This window comes from Mercenaria mercenaria, chromosome 5, assembly GCF_021730395.1.
Source record: "Mercenaria mercenaria strain notata chromosome 5, MADL_Memer_1, whole genome shotgun sequence".
In the NCBI taxonomy this organism is placed as follows: Eukaryota; Metazoa; Mollusca; class Bivalvia; order Venerida; family Veneridae; genus Mercenaria; species Mercenaria mercenaria.
In genome coordinates this window covers 23,472,767-23,489,236 of record NC_069365.1, presented here as the reverse complement: position 1 = coordinate 23,489,236, position 16,470 = coordinate 23,472,767, and the positions used below count along the sequence as shown (strand labels likewise).

General features: G+C 35.1%; 1 protein-coding gene across 1 annotated transcript; it reads left to right on the top strand.

The window, feature by feature from the left end:
* Positions 1-950: 950 nt before the first annotated feature.
* LOC123556651 (vacuolar ATPase assembly integral membrane protein VMA21-like) lies at positions 951-15,585 on the top strand. Its single transcript, XM_045347541.2, has 3 exons — positions 951-986; positions 6,744-6,862; positions 10,642-15,585. Exons 1-3 carry the CDS (start codon positions 964-966, stop codon positions 10,776-10,778), a joined length of 279 nt encoding a protein of 92 aa, XP_045203476.1. The 5' UTR covers positions 951-963; the 3' UTR covers positions 10,779-15,585.
* The last annotated feature ends 885 nt before the right edge of the window (positions 15,586-16,470 follow it).

Sequence of the window (16,470 nt, the reverse complement as noted above, 5' to 3'; positions counted from 1 at the left end):
TTCGACATGTACACATATTTGGACTATAGAAGGAAATCCATTCAGTATTCCTGAATAAATAAAGCAGGAAAAGTGAAATCTCCACAGGTCACACTACACGACAAAAATTAAAATGTTACCTGTTTATGGACGATGCTGCCTTTCTTGCCCTCTAGCCCTGTCTATCTTCCAATTAGCCAAACCCATGCTGGGTACCTAGACTTGACGCGCATCAACCGGCGTACAATAAATTAGTAAGATAAGAAATAAAAGATGATAAAAGATTTAAGAAAGGTTTGTTAAAAACTGGTTAAAACAGAGCAGGTATATTACGGAGAGATAGGTTCAATCTGACTTATGACCAGACTTAACTCAGGGCCAGACAAAATGACAATGTCCGGCGGCAATGCATTCCAGTGAACAACGGTTCGAGGGTAACATGAGAATTTATGATAATCTGTTTTGGTCTGGATATACTGGAATGTTAAGGAGTGACATGAACGTGAAGATCTAGAGACAGGGACTAAGTAGTCTGGAAGAGCGATGGTAACCTGGTTATTCAGGATGTTATGGAACATATATAGCCAGGCGTTGGTCCATTCTGCGAAGGTCAAGGCGTCTCCACAGAAGGGACGCTAACATGTCTAAAACACTTGACATTTGGCCGTAGTCGTGTTTGACCCAGCGGGCAGCTCTGCGCTGTTCGGCATCCAGTTGGTGTATGAGTTCCAGTGTATGGGACCCAGACTAAGGAGCAGTACTCCAGTTGAGGTCCTGTATGCCCTAACAGCACTAAAAAACTTGTATCGTGTATTCTATAATAAAATAAAAGTACAGAAGACCCATACAAAGGAACACAGCCACTAATTCACCTCAAATGAGAATATGTATACACCTGCACACTATAGTCCCCAATAGTCTTAAACGGTATGGTATGTGTTTTTCTCATCGTATCTCAACAACAACAACAACTACAACAACAACATGGCAGATGACTTGAGAACAAGGTATACTTGTTAAAATTAAACCATTAAATACAACATTTGAGAAAGTGATAATGAAACAGCTTAAAGTGCGAGTATAGGTCTTTCTCGCTTTGATGTGTGATTTATTTAAAAAGTCAAATTGATCGGAAGATAGGTAGTACCATAATGGCTAAGTATTCGGACATGCTTTTTTTTGGATACACATAATTATCGTCCTTGCCAATGTCCGACATTTATATGTAATGAAAGTTAATCCGTTTCTTAGTTTTGTCATTTAACAAAATAAACCAACTCGATTTTGAATAGCATGCAGAATGTTTTGATGATTTTTTTTAGGAATTACTCGACTTTTAAGCTTAATTTAGATCTTGATCTTGATTGATTACTGTGAAACGAATTCCCGACCATTCACTCCCAAGTCTTTTCCTCCCCTGTCTTTTCCTCCCCTGACTATTCACTCCCAAAATGGGAGTGAATAGTCACCTTATGGGGTGACTATTCACTCTTATTTCATTGTTTTCTATTATGACAATTCATTGTTTAATATTTAGGTTGGAACTGAATTCTAAATAGATATTCCAAGAATATTTGAATATTATTGCAAGTATGATATATAATATTGAAATTTCATATTTCTAGATGTAACTGAAACTGGACAGTGTACGAAATTCAGATTTGAATCCAATAGCCCGTTCGGGCTACCAGATTAAAAAATTTCCAAGCCCGACACCAATTTCACTAGCCCGAACTTTAACACCTTAAAATACATAATTTTTGCACCATATAACATTTTGTTTTACAGACATCACTATGCATGTTTGAAGTAATAAAAAAGACATACAGAGATTACAGTACATGTTTGCCATGTTTTTGAAACATTTTAACTTGAAATACTCCAGTCCAGATCAGCATCGTCAGAGTCCAAAAGCATCGGACATGACACTCCTTGCCAAAACGAAATCTAAACTGTTATGCCCGATTTTTTAGGATCCGCACTCGCCAATTGCTGCAACTCGGACTGTTGACAATTTGTAAGATGTAATACCGAGTGCTGAATACACATTTACACACACGCTGATAGCATAATTTAAGCTCCGCCTACTGCAGGTACTTGTGAGATTTTCGCGAGTAGTGTGAAAGCTAATCAAATTATCCGTTACGCTAGAGGTGTTTGTATTCAGCCAATTAGCGCTGCGGTTACGTCTTTGACACTGTGTTTGATTGTCAACACGTAAGAGTGTAAAAACCAATAATTCCATAAGCGATTCTCAGTCTAGAAAATCACGATGTAGTACTCGTTTAATTAGCATGTTTTTTTAAACAAATGAGGAAAATTCGGTAGCCCAGTCGGGCTTGTACCTGTGAAAAATCGGTAGCCCGAGCTGAAATTTGGTAGCCACGGGCTGTCGGACTACCGTGAATTTCGAACACTGACTGGATAATTAAATTAAATGCTATACATTACAATGATATATTCAATGACATTGTACATAATAACAATAATAATTATTATATAATTATTATAACAATATTAATACAGGGGTTCCATTTGACCCGGGACCCCGGGTCCGGACCCGGGAGATTTGACAAAAGACGCTCAAAGGACCCGGCAGAATACTTGCCTGTGCGTCCTTCGGGACCCAGGGGCATTTTCCTTTGATAATCCTTTCTCTTATCATTAATTTCCTTCAGTGAAACTATTTCCACGATAGACACGTGTATTCAAAATAAACACTCGCGGTCATGCTCTCCTGCCTTTGATCTCTGCTAAATCCCGCCCTTTCTCCTGTAGACATGCCTCGCTGATTTTTATCAGCAGGTTACGTCACGGCGAGTGCACATAGGTAACAAGAAATCAATGAAGTGTTGAAATTAATTGATAAAGCAAATCCTGTGTACTGTCAGAAAAGGCGCCAATTATTAAATTATCGTAAGCAGCGGATTACCGAGCATGTGAAAAGTGCCCTGCAAGATTTTTTCATGCCAACTTTAAATTAGACCATTGTTTAGCGATCATATCGTAATTTCAACAAGAAACTTCACAAATTTTGATGAATTTCGAAAGCAAAAATAAGTTTAGAATGTCCGTTCACGGGTCTATTTACACCCGATGTCATATGCATATTTCCAAAATTCCTAAAAAAACTTGACTTTCAATGCAGTTTTTTATGATAAGTAGCATCATTATTTGAGGAACTATCGCTGATTTAGCTTAGTTTGCCAAATAAACTGAGCAAAAACAACTTTCCGATGACATTCGGAAAGTGTAACAGTATTCGGATAGTACATTTTGGATACATTTTTCTAGAGTGTTATAGCACTGTTCTGTTATTAAAAATGAAATGAAATATTGAAGAAAACCCTAATTAAAATAACATGAATTTTGATAAATATTAGTTTACAATATGAGACTATATGACCTGAGACTGACATTTTTATTATGCTGTAACATGATCTTGGGTTTATTGTTTTCTTAGGTAAAGATCTACGTATTACTGAATAAAAAAAAATAGTAAATTATATTGACGTGTTGGGACAGGACTCCTGTATTTTGGAAAAGGACCCTTCAAAATTTGGGCCCAAGGGTCCTGGGACTCTTGGGTTTTCGGGTCTAGTGGAACCCCTGATTAATAATGACAATAATAATAGAGCCCCGTCAAGCAAAAAGGGTCCTTATGGTATTTTTTTTTATTGCTTTTACTTTTTTTCCATTTTCTGAAAGAACGATTTATTTTGTATCGGAAACGAAGTTTCAGTTGCCTATCATCAGTAATTATTGAAATATGAATAAGATGTAATTTAATTAAGTTATGTATTGTTACTACAGCATCTTTGATGTCCTTTGATGATTTAATGAGAGAAGTGATATAAAAAAAATATGCATTGTTATATTAATTATCAATCCCTCATTGAAAAACTTGTTATAATCACTGTTATATTCCCTAGTATATAATCCAAGCATTTTAATTCATTTCATTCTTGAGTATTATTGTATAATTATGCTAAATTTTATTCTGGTGTCATAACTGTTTGAAAAGTGAATTATGAAATTGTTTGATTATGTATGGTAAATTAAATTTCATTAATTATGTCACAGTTAGATTTATGTATTGGCTGTAACAGGAAGGTTCGTCCGAGCAATCCCCCGACTATCTTACTTCAAAATTTAACCACAGCCAAATATCTGATGTGAACTTAGATCAAATCAAAACAATGAACTAAAGATACCAAAAGCAAGAATAGAATTTTTTCATAAATCTTTGAGCTACTCGGGACCCACAATCTGGAATAACATACCTAATCATATTATGCTCATCTAATAATCTTGCAAAATTCGTTACGTTAAAGCGTGCAAATTCACGACATACTATATTTCTTAAGAAGGCTTTAAAACTTAATTATTAACAAACTATAGAATCTACTACAGAAACACATGAGAATTTGCTGTTTTTAATACTTTACCATTCCCGGCGCATTCATCTTTTTTTTCTTTCTTGATTTGGAATTTTAAAAATATTTTAGAAACAAAAACTCATATTCTTATGTTTATAATATGACCAAACTTCAATTTGAAAGAAAGATGTTTCAGCCAGATCTTTACATTACTCTTCTTTAAAACCTACTGTAATACTTAAAATCGTTCTTGCTTTGGCTTAAAGATCTTTTTTTTATCATGCCAGAAAATTTTTAAGTCTCATTTCCTCAAAAATTCCTTAATTTTGTTTTTATAAGATTGTTTTCTTTACACTCTATGTTTTGTATTATTTTTGTTGCACTAACAATGATACTTAAAAAAAAAAACAGTCTTGGTTAATTATTTATCTTATCTTACATATCTACATTAAAAAATAAAAGAGAAGTGAATAAATTAATAAATTATTCAGTTTTGTTGTCTCTAAATATAATCCAGCTAATGAACATACAAGCAATAATTAATTAACCTAACCTAAATTATGTTATGTTGTGTTATCTTATGATGAATTTTAACTTTAAAGACATGAGAAGTATCGGTTAGCAATTTCTATATGATATTGATCTGAAAGGTGATGATTAGGGTAGCAACTTTCAATCGAGGAGTGTTAAACAAACACAAGTGATAATTGATAACTTTGTTAATATACAACTAATCAAGGAGGTTACATCTCATGGTGATGAGATAATTGGTAGCTTTTAAGTATACGGAATATCAAAGATGTTTCACAAATTATTTCACAAGGTATAAGGTAATGTTATTACAATTTAAAAATTTATCAAACACAATGCTATAATGACTTATGAAAATTTTGACCAAAGGACTAAAAAAATACACACATAAAAATCAAAAGTTTTCTTTTTTTTCTTTTGATACAGTGAAGTATGAATTTTGTTAGAATGTTTTCCAGTTACATTTTTAGTCTCTATTTATAGTTTCTATTAGTCCATTTCAATAAATGCAAACCCAAAAGTTCTCAGCAGTTTAAATTACATATTTAGGCCATCACAGTTAAGTTTTATTAAATAGGTATTTTCTTAATATACTCTCTCTTTTTCAATATCCTCTTTATACTGAAAATACTCAAAACAAAGTAAACTTGCATTTTCAGAATATTAATAATTAAACTTGCATTTTCAGAACTTATTAATCATAACACAGTCAATAATATATATAAAAAAATAAAAACTTCATTAATATTTCCAAAGTATATTTTGGATTATCTTTACAGTACCCCTCTCAGAAAAAAATAATCCTACACATTTTCACAATACTCAGTATATATAATCTGCATTATAAAAAAAATACATAAAACATTAAAATTTTCAAAACCATTAATTTTTATTGACCTCCCAATAATTAAAACATAATTTCTAGAGAACAAAATAAAAATGGGAGTGAAAAGTCACCTCTTTAAAGAAAATGGGAGTGAATAGTCAGGGGAGGAAAAGACTTGGGAGTGAAAAGACTTTGGAGTGAAAGAGCTGACACCCCTGTGAAACATCATAAACATTTACTCACCGCGGTTTGAGGTAGATTGAAAACGAAAGTAGGATATTAACATCGACCATTGCTTTTCATCCTAATATAACAGATACCAATAATCGGCCACTTCCCAATCCAAAAATAAATTATTTTAACGCAGTATTCTACAAGTTGGCTATAAGAACACTTAACTGTGACCTGTAGTTATAAAATATAGCTAGAACATGTGGTACATTTATTTGACTAGAACTTGCTGGACTCGACTGCACCAGCCTGTTGTCGTGGTCATCAGTTGGCTTGAAAGTTATAAGCCTGGAGAAGGCTTTCTGGGTTTGTTTTGGGTCAAAAGCTTTGTATCTGTACGTATTTTCACTGGAGTGCTGTAGGCCTGTCAGTGTTTTTTATCACCAATTTGGGAATGGGGCCGGGGCCTTTACAACTAGGAAAAATGTGTCGGAAAATGCCTAATTTGGGAATTGTTAAAACTGATATCTTCTGTAAAACATTTAAGAGAGAAAATGGCCATAATTTATCATTATGCATTAATTTAGCAAACTGACTGTGTTTTAAATGTTTATAGTTTTAGTCTTGTTTGAAAAAGTTGGAAAAAAAGAAAATATAATTAACTTTGGGAATTTTAGCCTTAAAATTGGGGAAAAAACATACTATTTTCCATTGGGATTGGGGCCCTATTTCGGCCCCAAATTGGCTAGAAAAAAACAACACTGCCTGTTGTTGGCAGGAATGTATGATATGAAAGACAGAACAGGCAGATTGTTTTCATTTGTATAATGTATGACTTTGCTCTTGTTATCTTACAGGATGATGGGTGGACGAGAGAGGGAAGATGGGGTGATGAAGACAATGATACTGTTCAGTCTAGCAATGTTGTTTTTCCCAGTATTTCTATATTTCTTTAGTAAAAGAATGTTATTTGAAGGTACTTGTATGAACTGTTTATTAAATATATCATAGTTAAAATGTAAAAGATATTTCTTTGAACAGTTATCTGAGGTATTTTTTTCTAGCAGCCAATAATAATTGGCTTCTATGTAATAATATGAAGCCACTGTTAAGAATTTGCTCCTCATGCCAGGGGCAGTCATTAATTTCTTGGACTGTGGGAATAAAACTCTGACACTTTAATGTAGAATCAGGTTTAAATTAATAATTTGGACCAACTCTAATATATGCCCTGTGGTCTAGTGGTAGCACACCTCACTGTCCATCCAGTGTCCGGGGTTCAAATCTGGTCCAGGCACTGGAAATTTCTGAGATGCTCTTTAGTGTCTCCAACCTAACTAAGTGGCCAGTACTGGTTTCCAGCAAAGACTTATATAAATTTGCATACACTGGGCACATTAAAGAACCATACTGTCAATTTGCAAAGAGCTAGGCTAAGTAAGCAAGACATACCTGTATCTAAAAGACCTCTCTCTATTTTGGGGGCTTTCTCTTGCTCTGTCCCTCTGATCAGATTGCTCTGTTTCTCTATTAGTAGAGGATGAATTTGCCACCCAGAGTGGCTGCCTTTGTGCTTTTTAAAGCACCTCTGACCATGTTTATCATGAAAAAGGTGAAAAAAAATCTTGTATAATAAAAATCTAGTAATGCAAAGTTTTGCTGACTGTATAGAGCTGCAGCGGCCTAATGGTTAAGGCGCCTGTCTCGCAATCAGGAGATTGAAGGTTCAAGTCTTATCAGAGGTGGGTCTTGTTTCTTAAAAGAGAGCAGTTGTTGAGTCACCAGCTAGTAAATAGTTCATGATTGTCTGCTTGCCTGATGTTGGGCTTGAAAAAGTCTCAGAGTAATGCTGTAATGCTGTTCATTGGCTTTCCAGCGTTCCTACCTTTCCTACTTTTTTGAAAGAGCAATTTTTCCCTACTTTTCTATAAAACCTCCTATTACTCCTACTTTTTTTTCATATCAGAAGTAGTAAAAATGCATTTTATGATCCCCATATTGAAAATTTTCCCCCTGCATTGTGGGGTTGGGGTTGGGGAGAGGAGGGGACAGCCCTCCAGCAGTACCCCAAATGAATGATGTAAATTAATGTCAATGTTTCAAAGTTTATACTGTGGTATATGAAAGTAGTTTAGATTCAGGAGGTGCGTCTTTAGTGCATTCAATTGCTAGCAGTGAAATGTTGTTGAATCCAGAGCAAAAGCCCTTTTAAGCTCACCTGAGCAATGCTCAGATGAGTTTTTGTGATCGGTCGATGTCCGGCGTCTGTCTGTCTGTTGTCTGTCAACTGTCGACATTTGGCTTGTGTATGCGATAGAGGCTGTAATTTTCAACTGATCTTCATGAAATTTTGTCAGAATGATTACCTTGATGAAATATAGGTCGAGATTGAAAATGGGTCATCTTGGTTCAAAAACTAGGTTACTAGGTCAAATAAAAGAAAAACCTTGTGCATGTGATAGAGGCTGTATTTTTCAATTGATGTTCATGAATTTTAGTCAGAATGATTGCCTTGATAAAATGTAGGTCAAATTCGAATATGGGTCATCAAGGATCAAAAACTAGGTCACTATGTCAAATCAAAGAAAAAACTTGTGTATGCAATAGGGGCTGCATTTTACATAGGATCTTCATGAAATTTAATCATTTATGAAATCTAGGTGGAGTTTGAATATGGGTCATCTAGGATCAAAAACTAGGTCACCAGGTCAAATTGAAGAAAAACCTTGTGTACACAAAAGGGGCTGCATTTTACACTGGGTGTTCATAAAATTTAGTCAGAATGATTGCCTTGATGAAATCTAGGTCAAGTTAGAATATGGGTCATCTGTGGGCAAAAACTAGGTCACTAGATCATATCAAAGAAAAACCTTGTGTATGCAGTAGAGACTGTATTTTTTAATTGATTTTCATGAAATTTGGTCAGAATGAGAGCCTTGATGAAATTAAGGCCAGATTTGAATATGGGTCATCTGGGTTCAAAAACTAGGTTGCTAGGACAAATCAAAGAAAAACGTTTTGTATGCGATAGAGGCTGTATTTTTCAATTGAGGTTGATGAAATTTAGTCAGAATGATTGCCTTGATAAAATCTAGGTCAAGTTCGAATATAGGTCATGTTTGCTCAAAAACTAGGTCACTAGGTCAAATTGAAGAAAATACTTGTTTACACTTAAGAGACTACATTTTTGGTCCAATCTTAATGAAAATTGGTCAGAATATTTGTTTCCATGAAATAACTTGGTCAAACATGTTTACACTGTTATGGTGTGTTTCTTTGGTGAGTGACCTAGGGCCATCTTGGCCCTCTTGTTACTTAATAATTTTGACACAAGACTCGAGCTATTGTGCAATATCTTCATCCATCATTGGAGTCATTAAACACTCTAGTGACAGCTCCAGTTTCCTCAGATGTGCCTATTTTCACTATCCAGCATTGAAATAGTTGAGCGTGCTGTCTCCTGTGACAGCTCTTGTTTTTAATCCCCCGCCGTTGCGGAGGGATTATAGGAATGGTCTGCGTCCGTCTGTCCTTCCGTGTCCTTCCCTTCCGTCCTTCCGTCCGTAACAAAATCGTGTCCGGCCCATATCTCCTAAACCCCTTGAAGGATTTTCATGAAACTTGGGTCAAATGATCACCTCATCAAGACGATGTGCAGAACCCATGAGTCAGCCTTGTCGGTTCAAGGTCAAGGTCACAACTCAAGGTCAAAGGTTTGAGCTTGCCATTTTGTGTCCGCTCTATATCTCATAAACCCCTTGAAGGAATATTATAAAACTTGGGTCAAATGATCACCTCATCAAGACGATGTGCAGAACCCATGAGTCAGCCATGCCGGCTCAAGGTCAAGGTCACAACTCAAGGTCAAAGGTTTTGTACCATCCATTTTGTGTCCGCTCTATATCTTCTAAACTCCTTGAAGGATTTTCATGAAACTTGGGTCAAATGATCACCTCATCAAGACGATGTGCAGAACCCATAGGTCAGCCTTGTCGGCTCAAGGTCAAGGTCACAACTCAAGGTCAAAGGTTTGAGCCTTCCATTTTGTGTCCGCTCTATATCTCCTAAACCCCTTGAAGGAATTTTATCAAACTTGGGTCAAATGATCACCTCAACAAGACGATGTGCAGAACCCATGAGTCAGTCATGCCGGCTCAAGGTCAAGGTCACAACTTAGGGTCAAAGGTTTGAGCCTTCCATTTCGTGTCCGCTCTATATCTCCTAAACCCCTTGAAGGAATTTTATAAAACTTGGGTAAAATGATTACCTCATCAAAACGTTGTGCAGAAATTATGAGTCAACCATGCCAGCTCAAGGTCAAGGTCACAGGTTTGAGCCTTCCATTTTGTGTCCACTCTGTTTCTCCTAAACCCCTTGAAGGATTTTCATCAAACTTGGGTCAAATGATCACCTCATCAAGAACTCATGAGTCAGCCATGTCAACTCAAGGTCAAGGTCACAACTGAAGGTCAAAGGTTTCAGCTCTGTATCTCTTAAACCCCTTGAAGGATTTTCATGAAACTTGGGTCAAATGATCACCTCATCAAGACGTTGTGCAAATTTCATGAGTCAGCCATGTCAGTTCAAGGTCAAGGTCACAGCTAAAATCAAAGGTTTACCCTTTCACTATCCATAGCAGTGGCGGGGGATTTAGCTGTCTTTCAGACTGCCTTGTTTTTTGTTGTACAATCTTGGGGTGAGTGCCTTTAGATATCAGCATTACACTTTATATTCAATCTTTTCTTTCTATTTCAGTATTTTTTGGTATGAGCAGTCAGGACAGTTACTTCTATGCAGCATTTGTAGCCATAGCAACAGTACATATAATACTTGGAATGTTTGTTTACAAAGCATTTACAGAAGAAACAAGTTCAACACCTAAAGTGGACTAACACACAATGTGTTATAGGCATACAATCATGGGTTCAATTCATTCCTGTATTATACTGGCATCTCATCAGAGCAATTTTAGCTTGTATACAGTCTTCTGTAGATATATGGATAAATGAGCCGTGCCATGGGAAAACCAACATAGTGGCTTTGTGACCAGCATGGATCCAGACCAGCCTGCGCATCCGCGCAGTCTGGTCAGGATCCATGCTGTTCACTAACCGTTTCTCTAATTGTAATAGGCTTTGAAAGCGAACAGCATGGATCCTGACCAGACTGCGCAGATGCGCAGGCTGGTCTGGATCCATGCTGGTCGCAAAGCCACTATGTTGGTTTTCCCATGGCACGGCTCAAATTATGATTCAGTGACTGTACATAGAGTTGATGTCATTACATTTTATGGTTGATACTTGTCTTTTGATGTCATTTTAACTTTAGGAACTGTTACTTTGTGTTACTATAATTAGTTAATATGTTTTTTTTCTGCAGGCTCAGGTTTTATCATAGACAACCTATGTATTGATTTTTCTTATTTCCCAAAGTGTTTTCTGGAAAGGTTTAAGCTCCTTGAAGAAGAATGTGAACATACTGGTGAACATTATAGCAACTTGCTCACACATTTTTAATTGGCAAAAAATATTTTCTACCAAATATCTGTAAAATATATGTAATATGAAAGTAACCAGTGGTACAAATCCTAACAATGCCTTGATTTTTGCAAGATATCCTAATAAAATACCAGATATATGTAGCGCATAAGGGAGTCAACCATTGCAACCCTTTTGAAATAATGGAGAAAATCAGCATTCTTATTTTTACCAATACTCCCTTTATAATTTTTTTGTGCCATATATATAGAGATAGACCCTAAAATTTTCAATGATAGTATTACATTAAATAAAGTCTAGAAATTAATTTCCAAGTCCTTGAAATAACCAAAAATGATTTCACAAATGTGAAGTTTACGATAGTTTTGTTAATATCAATAACAGAAGTTTTAATTTTTAATTTAAAGTTGTGATCCACAAAGAATGACAACTCTTGCCTTGGGCTAGTACTTATAAGTAGATATCTATTAGTTTACTTCCCTTGCAATTACACAACTGAGTGGAAAATGAAAACTCTTTCAGACACAATATCATACTTTTTTGCACAACAAAATCATTAAGGATTTATTCATTTGTGTTTGATTTACCCCTCAAGACATGGTTCCTATGATTCTGTCAACTTACATATGGTAAAAAATTAACTTTTAACAAGCCAATAATAAAATGAAGTACCAGTAGGTAAATAATAGCGCAGATAATACAGTTTTGCTTGTATCAAAATGTCACAATAGATCCACTTTTGTAATACAGAACACCTGGTAGGATTAGTAAAGGTGCAATTATATTGATCTCTATTTCCTATGCCTAATATATACATTCTTTGCCAAACATGGTGGAAATGAATATGTTGAAAGATTTCAGCACAACTGTGTGTAGTAAGCTTTTAAACAGACTGATTTAAAACAAGATGACAAGAAATAATAATATTAGAATTAATGAAATTATGCAAAATTCTAGTCACATATTCAGAGTTAGTCCAAAATTCTAAAAACTACTCTTTTTTTGCTTTTACAACATTTGTGTTGCTCAGTTTAAAGGGAGACATTGTGAGCTTAAAGGTAAAGATGATTTTTGGATAGATTGTTTATCGTTACAGTGATGTAAATACATACTGTAAAGTCATTTAATTTTGTGGCATGCTTTTTTATGGTTTTGAACAAAATTGCTATTTAATAAAGGTAAGAATTTATGGATTTCATCTTTTGGTGATAAAATAAATGGAAATTGTATATTTTTTTTCATTAAAAACATGAAATCAACAAAAATTAGTCCCCTACAAAACAGATGATTTTACAGTATGTACAAATAAAATGTCCTGTTTTGTAACAGCTGTTGCTAACACCATTTTCTCTGTTTAAGTCGACTGAAAGTTTTTATAGGATAAACATGGTCTATGAACATTGTGAAAATATGCTTGTATAATAATAAGTCTTTCAGCCACATCATACCGGTATATATGTTAATGCTGTTCTTTTTTCTATGAAAGTCAGATGTACTCAAGAATTTTTTAAAGAAGTGAAATGTAATGCTGAATTTAAAACTAAAATTTAGTAACTTTAAAAATGGTATAATTAACTTTAGTTCAACTGCTGTACTCCGCTTCCTTATTCACGTCAAGTGAATCTCCCTTTAGATTGATTGTCCTAGAAATTTGTAATAACCTCATTATTCTATGATACATATGATAACCACAGTTCTTTGAAACTTCTACAAAAATTAGGATAAAGGCCTGGAATAAGTTCTTTTAAAGACTGTAGTGAATTTAGGTTCCTGAAGTGATGACTTGTATTGTTTAGTTCAATTGAGCTGTTGAATGGCATCCTTTCTGCACTGCTGCAGAGAAACTAATTGTCAGTGTCTAAGTAAATCCTGGCAAATTTATTGAAATCTGTTATGATTGAAATTTTACCTACCTTACCATGAAGCTGGCTTCTCAAGCAGGAGCTCACTGCAGAGGAATGATTCTGTAACAAATGATTTAAACAGCAGGTTTAAAAAAAAACTTTGTTTAGTCCAGCATGTATGCATACAATGCTAAAACTAAAAGCAATGTTAAATTTTTGTGTCTACAGTGATGACCGGTATCTCTGTAACAGTGTCATTAGTAGCTAAACTATTCGAAGAATAGGGGAGCTATCCTACTCGCCCCGGGTCGGCGTGAGCGTCACACAAATGTTAAAGTTTGCGTACCACCCCAAATATTTTCAAAGTCCATCGACATATTGCTATCATATTTTGCATACTTGTTTACCATCATGACCCAAGTCTGTAAAAAGGAGGAGGCAACTCTATCAAGCATTCTGACTGAATTATGGCCCCTTTTTGACTTAGGATAAATGTTAAAGTTTGCGTACCACCCCAAATATTTTCAAAGTCCATTGAGATATTGCTTTGATATTTTGCATACTTGTTTACCATCATGACCCCAGTCTGTAAAATAGGGAAGGCAACTCTATCAAGCATTTTGACTGAATTATGGCCCCTTTTCGACTTAGAATAAATGTTAAAGTTTGCGTACCACCCCAAATATTTACAAAGTCCATTGAGATATTGCTTTCATAATTTGCATACTTGTTTACCATCATGACCCCAGTCTGTAAAAAGGAGGAGGCAACTCTGTCAAGAATTTTGACTGAATTATGGCTCCTTTTCGACTAAGAATATGCTTATTGTAATGTTAAAGTTTTATTCATTGCTTATACTATCAAGCACTGAGAATAGTCGAGCGCGCTGTCCACTGACAGCTCTTGTGTATGGAAATGGTCTCGAAAAAATGTCCCTACTGCGTAGTAATATATTGAGTATGTGATTGTAGATTATTGTATTCATCATTTTAGGTTATATTTTGTTCACTGCATCAAGCTTTTGAATACATTTGTATATTTAAGTAGATAAGTGGGCCTGTACTTATTGATATCAATTTTATGAGCAAGACATTTAGACGGATTCAGTAAGTCAAGAGTTTTGAATTGCATTTACTTTAGCTCACCTTTACAGAGTTCACAGTTCTGTTAAACAGTGATTGAACATGGTATTGTAGATATTGTACAATTATTGCCATTAACCTTTAGCCCCCTAGCGGCAAGTGATTCTGCCAGACAAAGATCAGCCTACACATCCATGCAGGCTGACCTTGATCTGCACTGGCCGCTTTTCAGTCAGTACAATTTCAGTGAACATCCCTTTGAATAATAGAGTTGCTATTGTCCATCTGTCTGTCCAAGTATGTGTTGTTCTTATCTCAAAAAAATATTTGACCCAGCTGTCAAACCTTACAGGATTGTCATTCAGCATGAAAAGTTGTGCACCTGGTCTTTTAAATAGGATTTCACACAGCCGGACCAGACTTACATAGCAGTTTACTTAGTCAAAAGTATGACATCCAAATTTGTATCATACCTATCAAAAAAATAATTTGACCAGTCGTTGAACCTCAGGATTGTTGTTAAGCATGCGAAGTTGTGCACCTGGTATTTAGTTACAGCACTTTACTTAGTTGAAAATATGCATAAGTAGGGCCTAAAAGTTTGTATTGCATGTATCTCAAAAAGTATTTAACCTAGGATTATAGAACACTATAGCATAATATATGAAGTTGTTTTCCTAGGGTTTTGTTTGAGATTTAACATGGCCAGACCAGAGTTATGGCCCTTGACTTAGTTGAAAGTATGCATTAGAGCATAAGTTTGTGTTGCATGAATCTTAAAATCATATTTCACTTAGTCATGAAACATGATAGGAATATTACTCAGCATGCGAGGCTGTGCACATAGGGTTTTGTTCCAGAGTTCTGTCGGTCAGACCAAAGTTATGTCCTTTGATTTAGTCAGAAATGTACATAAAGGGCAAACAAGTTTGTGTCACATGTATTTCATACTTATAATTTTCAATGTATGACAGTTATATAACTTTGGCTTGAAGACATCCGTCTCGCCTACATTTTTCTAATCGTCCATGCAGTCTTTACAGCCAAGCAGACATTCTACTGAGTTAAATAATTGACGCCATGATTGAACTTTTTAGTTTGAACAAAATTGATATGCCAGTTAGTAGCAGCTCACATCACAGACTTATTTGTACATTCTGTATAACACAAAAACAACAATGTCAATTTTGTATATTGTTACATTTATTTAAATATATTGTAAAGACAAATTTTATGTATAAATAAAAATGTTTCAAATATTTGAAATTGATTATTCGCTGCGTGTCTTCTTATATTTCTATAACTTTACACATTTTGACTACCAGACAATAGGTTTGATTTCAGGGCCTCCTTGAGTGCTTATTTCTAATTACTTATTTCCCTTCAGCGGGTTTCTGTCTCTCACTTGAGAAGTTAAATTACACCAGTTGAGAAATTCATCATACTAGCATGCAGAAAGTTGGTGGTGGTTCTACCAAGACTCTCATCATTGCCTGAAATAATGCCTGGAGGTACTTGGAAATTTGCCATCAACAGAGTAAAAACAAACTAAGAGTATAACCAAACTATGGAATTACTTCATTAAACATGTTATATACATAAAAGAAAATGCCAAAATAATGTATGGTGAACCAGGCTGTTTAATTGAAATATATAGTATTTTTTCCAAAGAAAAATATTCTGATTTCCCATTATTCAGGCCTTGTTTTTGATGTATCACTTTAATCTTATAAAAAGAGTTCCCTTCCATGCATACAACCTTTTCAAACAATTCATAGCATTGTTCCTATCAAACCTTTTCAGAAAACTTTTTCACGAATCGAGCAAATTTCAAACATCTATGATAACGCCAGAAATATACAAACTTGCTGACTAGACAATTTTTTGTTTATGGCAAAAACAGATACAAAATGTAACAGTTTCAAGATGCAAGGGTCATTCATTATTTAAGCATAAGAAGCAAAGCCTAGCCTTCTTTATGGCTTCAACACTGGTGTTCAGAGCGGAACACTGACTATGAAACCAGGGGTCACGAGTTCGAGCCCCTGCTTTCCAACTAAAAATTACTAATATTGGACGAGTCCTGTGTATAGGTGCTTTACATCTGGCATGCTAAAGAATCAGGGAAGCATCTGGAATTTGAGCGTCTTCTGTATCTTG

What these genes read in the sequence shown, in the direction of transcription:
- LOC123556651 (XM_045347541.2), top strand. Translation starts at nt 964, where the DNA reads ATGGCAGATGACTTGAGAACAAG. An exon ending in GCAGATGACTTGAGAACAAG is followed by an intron (nt 987 to 6,743) that starts GTATACTTGTTA and finishes GTTATCTTACAG; the next exon opens with GATGATGGGTGGACGAGAGA. An exon ending in TAAAAGAATGTTATTTGAAG is followed by an intron (nt 6,863 to 10,641) that starts GTACTTGTATGA and finishes TTTCTATTTCAG; the next exon opens with TATTTTTTGGTATGAGCAGT.